The sequence below is a fragment of the Myotis davidii genome, unplaced genomic scaffold, assembly GCF_000327345.1.
Source record: "Myotis davidii unplaced genomic scaffold, ASM32734v1 scaffold811, whole genome shotgun sequence".
Classification (NCBI taxonomy): Eukaryota; Metazoa; Chordata; class Mammalia; order Chiroptera; family Vespertilionidae; genus Myotis; species Myotis davidii.
In genome coordinates, this window is record NW_006283149.1 from 118,668 (window position 1) to 120,834 (window position 2,167).

The following is a 2,167-nucleotide window of genomic DNA, read 5'->3' on the forward strand; positions in this document are numbered from 1 at the left end:
TGCCAGCGTGGGACACTCCGCACACCCACCTGATGGTCACGGGCGTGAAGAGGAGCGAGGTGGTGACGTTGTCCAGGAAGGCGGAGAGGACGGCGGCGAAGAGGCACAGCATGATGATCATGGCCCACACCCTCCCCCGGGACAGCCGGTAGGCCTGGGACACACCAGACAGAACGAGCCAGAGTCAGCGGGCGGAAGCACGGGCACAACTTTCCCCGAGGGGCTCGGAGCACCAGGGCTCTGAGTGCACAACCCTCGGTGGGCCAGGAGCTGGACCCACAGCCAGGCCGGTGTGGCCGGGGGCGGAGCATCGCCCGGGCACCGAAAGGCTGCCAGTTGGATTCCCCGTCGGGGTACACGCCTGGGTTGTGGGCTTGACCCTCAGTGGGGGACGTGCAGGAGGCAGTTTCTCTCTCTCTCTCTCTCTGTCTCCCTTCCTCTTTGAAATCCCAACTGAGCCACATCAGTCAGGGCTTGAAATCAATAAAAATATATTTAAAAAATAAAATAAAATCAATAAGCATATCCTCAGGTGAGGATTAAAAACTGAAAACGGTGCTCAAAGCCGGCAAACATCCCTCTCCCTGTCCCTTCCTCTCTGAAATCAACAAAAATCTAAAATAAGTAAATAAAATAATAGCGTTATTTATTAAGTATGTAACTGTAGGAAATATGTAAAATCAACAAATACATACCTAACTATTCCTTGCTACATCGCACTTACCTTGACAGCACAGTAATCAAAGAATCCAGTTTCTGAAAATATGGCTACTAAGATCATCTGCGGGGAGAAGAGAAGGGGGGCGAGGCGTCAGAGGGGCTGGGCACGTCCGCGCTCGGCAGCTGCCTGTCACCGCGCTGGGCTGTGCTGAGCGGGCCCTGCCTGGAGTCCTTGCTGGAGGCTGGCACCTGCGTTTGGTCCAGGGCATGTGCCCCAAGTACATGGTCACCCCCCACCACCCCCCGAACCTTCACAGCAAACACAGCTGCTGTTACTGCTCCAGGGACCTGGGGGCAGAGACGGGAGGTGACACTCCCACAAACGAGAAGCCGGAGGCAAAGGGGCCCGGATGCAGCCCGAGCAACGCCACCGGCTCGGTGCTGACGGGGCCACATTCCGTTTCCTCAGATAAAGAGCTTCCGTCACCCACGGGCCCAAGGCGTGCAGGTGAGAGCAGGCGCAGGGCACGCTCACCCTCTGGGCTGTGTGTGAGCCCGGGTCGCTACGCAATGCGTTTCTTCCTATTGATGACGCTGAGCTGGTGGGAATACGAACCCTTGATGACCCCAAAAGGCAACCTGACGCCTGGCCCTTGGCCCCAGCGGTCTGAGCTGAACCCTGACCTCTGACCATAGAATAACCTCTGGCCTGATTCCTGAGCACATCTGAAGGCGTGATGCACAGTCTTAGAACTTATACTTGGTCTGTGACACGGGTTTGCTCCCGACGCCCTTTATCTCCCACGGGAGCACATAGGTGCTGCCACTGATCTGCTCCTGCCGCGGAGGCCCTGGAGGCTGATCGTGTGTCTTTGCTACAAGAAGGACCAGCAGTGGCGGCGGCAGCAGCGGGGACAGCCCGGCCCGGGGGGCACGCTGGGGCCCGGATTACCATGCCGAACAGCAGGGCCAGCGTCTCGAAGTCGATCCACTCCACCACGTGGGTGAGGCTGGGTCTCTGAGAGGAAGCAGAAAGCCGCCTGTCAGTCCTGGGGGTGCCGGGGCTCCTGCGGGCACCCTGCCTCTACCGGGCGCCCAGTCTGCACCAGAGCTGGAGCCAGACTCCATGTGTCCGTCCGCTGGCCTCGGAGTCATAGCACATCGCGCTGAGAACCGGGGCGACCAAGCATCCCAACGCCAGGCCTTTCACTGAGTCACAGAAAAGCACATTTCTCTTCTTAAAAGGTTTTAGAGATGGAGACAGATACAGGAAATGACAGGGGGAGAGAGAGAGAGAGAGAGAGAGAGAGAGAGAGTCAAACGGAGAACACTCCTCAGAGCCATGAGGTCTGTTAGTTCTGCCCTGGCCGGTGTGCACAGTGGTTAGAGCGCCGGCCCGCACACCACAGTGTCGCAGGTTCTATCTCCAGTTCAGGGCACGTACCTGGGTCACAGGTTCCATCCTCAGTCCTGGTGGGGGCACATGCAGGAGGCACCCAATCGAGTT

At 58.1% G+C, this 2,167-nt stretch overlaps 1 protein-coding gene across 1 annotated transcript in view; it reads right to left on the reverse strand.

Moving 5' to 3' along the window:
• The window catches only part of OCA2 (OCA2 melanosomal transmembrane protein), a 23,580-nt gene that overhangs the window by 13,881 nt on the left and 7,532 nt on the right, over positions 1 to 2,167 (reverse strand). The window contains 3 exon segments of the mRNA XM_015562986.1: positions 30 to 154; positions 725 to 781; positions 1,613 to 1,678. Coding sequence (XP_015418472.1) covers positions 30 to 154; positions 725 to 781; positions 1,613 to 1,678 — 248 coding nt within the window.